Source organism: Crocuta crocuta, unplaced genomic scaffold, assembly GCF_008692635.1.
Source record: "Crocuta crocuta isolate KB4526 unplaced genomic scaffold, BGI_CrCroc_1.0 scaffold27, whole genome shotgun sequence".
In the NCBI taxonomy this organism is placed as follows: domain Eukaryota; kingdom Metazoa; phylum Chordata; class Mammalia; order Carnivora; family Hyaenidae; genus Crocuta; species Crocuta crocuta.
This window is the reverse complement of record NW_027532250.1, coordinates 24,018-24,782: the sequence shown is the minus strand read 5'-3', so window position 1 is coordinate 24,782 and position 765 is coordinate 24,018. Positions and strand designations below refer to the sequence as shown.

General features: G+C 65.4%; 1 protein-coding gene across 1 annotated transcript in view; it reads right to left on the bottom strand.

Moving 5' to 3' along the window:
- Positions 1-680, bottom strand: part of CTSZ (cathepsin Z) — an 8,434-nt gene extending 7,754 nt beyond the window's left edge. Inside the window, exon 1 of the mRNA XM_077778321.1 lies at positions 541-680. Within this exon, the coding sequence (XP_077634447.1) occupies positions 541-680 (140 nt within the window). The remainder of the gene's footprint in view (positions 1-540) is intronic.
- Between the last annotated feature and the right edge of the window lie 85 nt (positions 681-765).

The window sequence follows — 765 nt, the reverse complement described above, 5'->3', positions numbered from 1 at the left end:
CCGCGGGTCCCGCCCCAAGGCCCGCGCGCGCCCCAGCTCTGCGCCCCCCGCCTGGCTCTCGCCGGCCCCGTTGCCCAAAGGTCCCGGGCTGTCTTCCCGGGGAGGCGCTCACCCTACACAGAGAGGGAAGCAGGTAGCATCCGTCCAGAAGATGCCCCTCGGGGGGAATCTCACGGGCACAGCAATCCTTGCCTCTACGTTCCACCTGCCATGGATGCTTGAGCAGCTTTCCTGCTAACAAAACACGTCATGGGCCAAAGGGGAACGGAAAGCAGAAGTGGGTCCCGGGTCCCTGGTTTTATGACTTAAGTGTCTCCCTCCCTCCTGCTTCCCGTGGGTGGCAGTCACTTGGGCAGACCACTCGTGTGGCCTCCAGGCGCCACATGCCGGGATCCTCCCAGGCCGCCGGGTCCCAGACAAGCTGGCGCTGCTCTTGCAGGGATCGAAGGGGCATCCGTGCCTTCCCGCGGCCCCTCCCTCTGCCGGCGCCAGGCGGGCCTCAGGCCTGCCTCGTGGGCTTCCTGCAATTTCCTAGACCACCCTCGGGAGCGCTGAGGGGTCCCGAACGCCGGCAGAGCGGGAAGCCGGCTGGCAGTGCCTGTCAGAGCCCAGCGGGCCACAGAGGCGAGTCCGGCCCGCTTTAGTGTCCAGAAGTTTAGTCCCTGCTCCTGAAAAGCCATTTGCCGGGGCACATGCAGACCTGACCTCTGACCGCTGATGTGCCCTTTATCTTGCAGAGTCGGCTCCTGGTAACTGTCAGTTCAC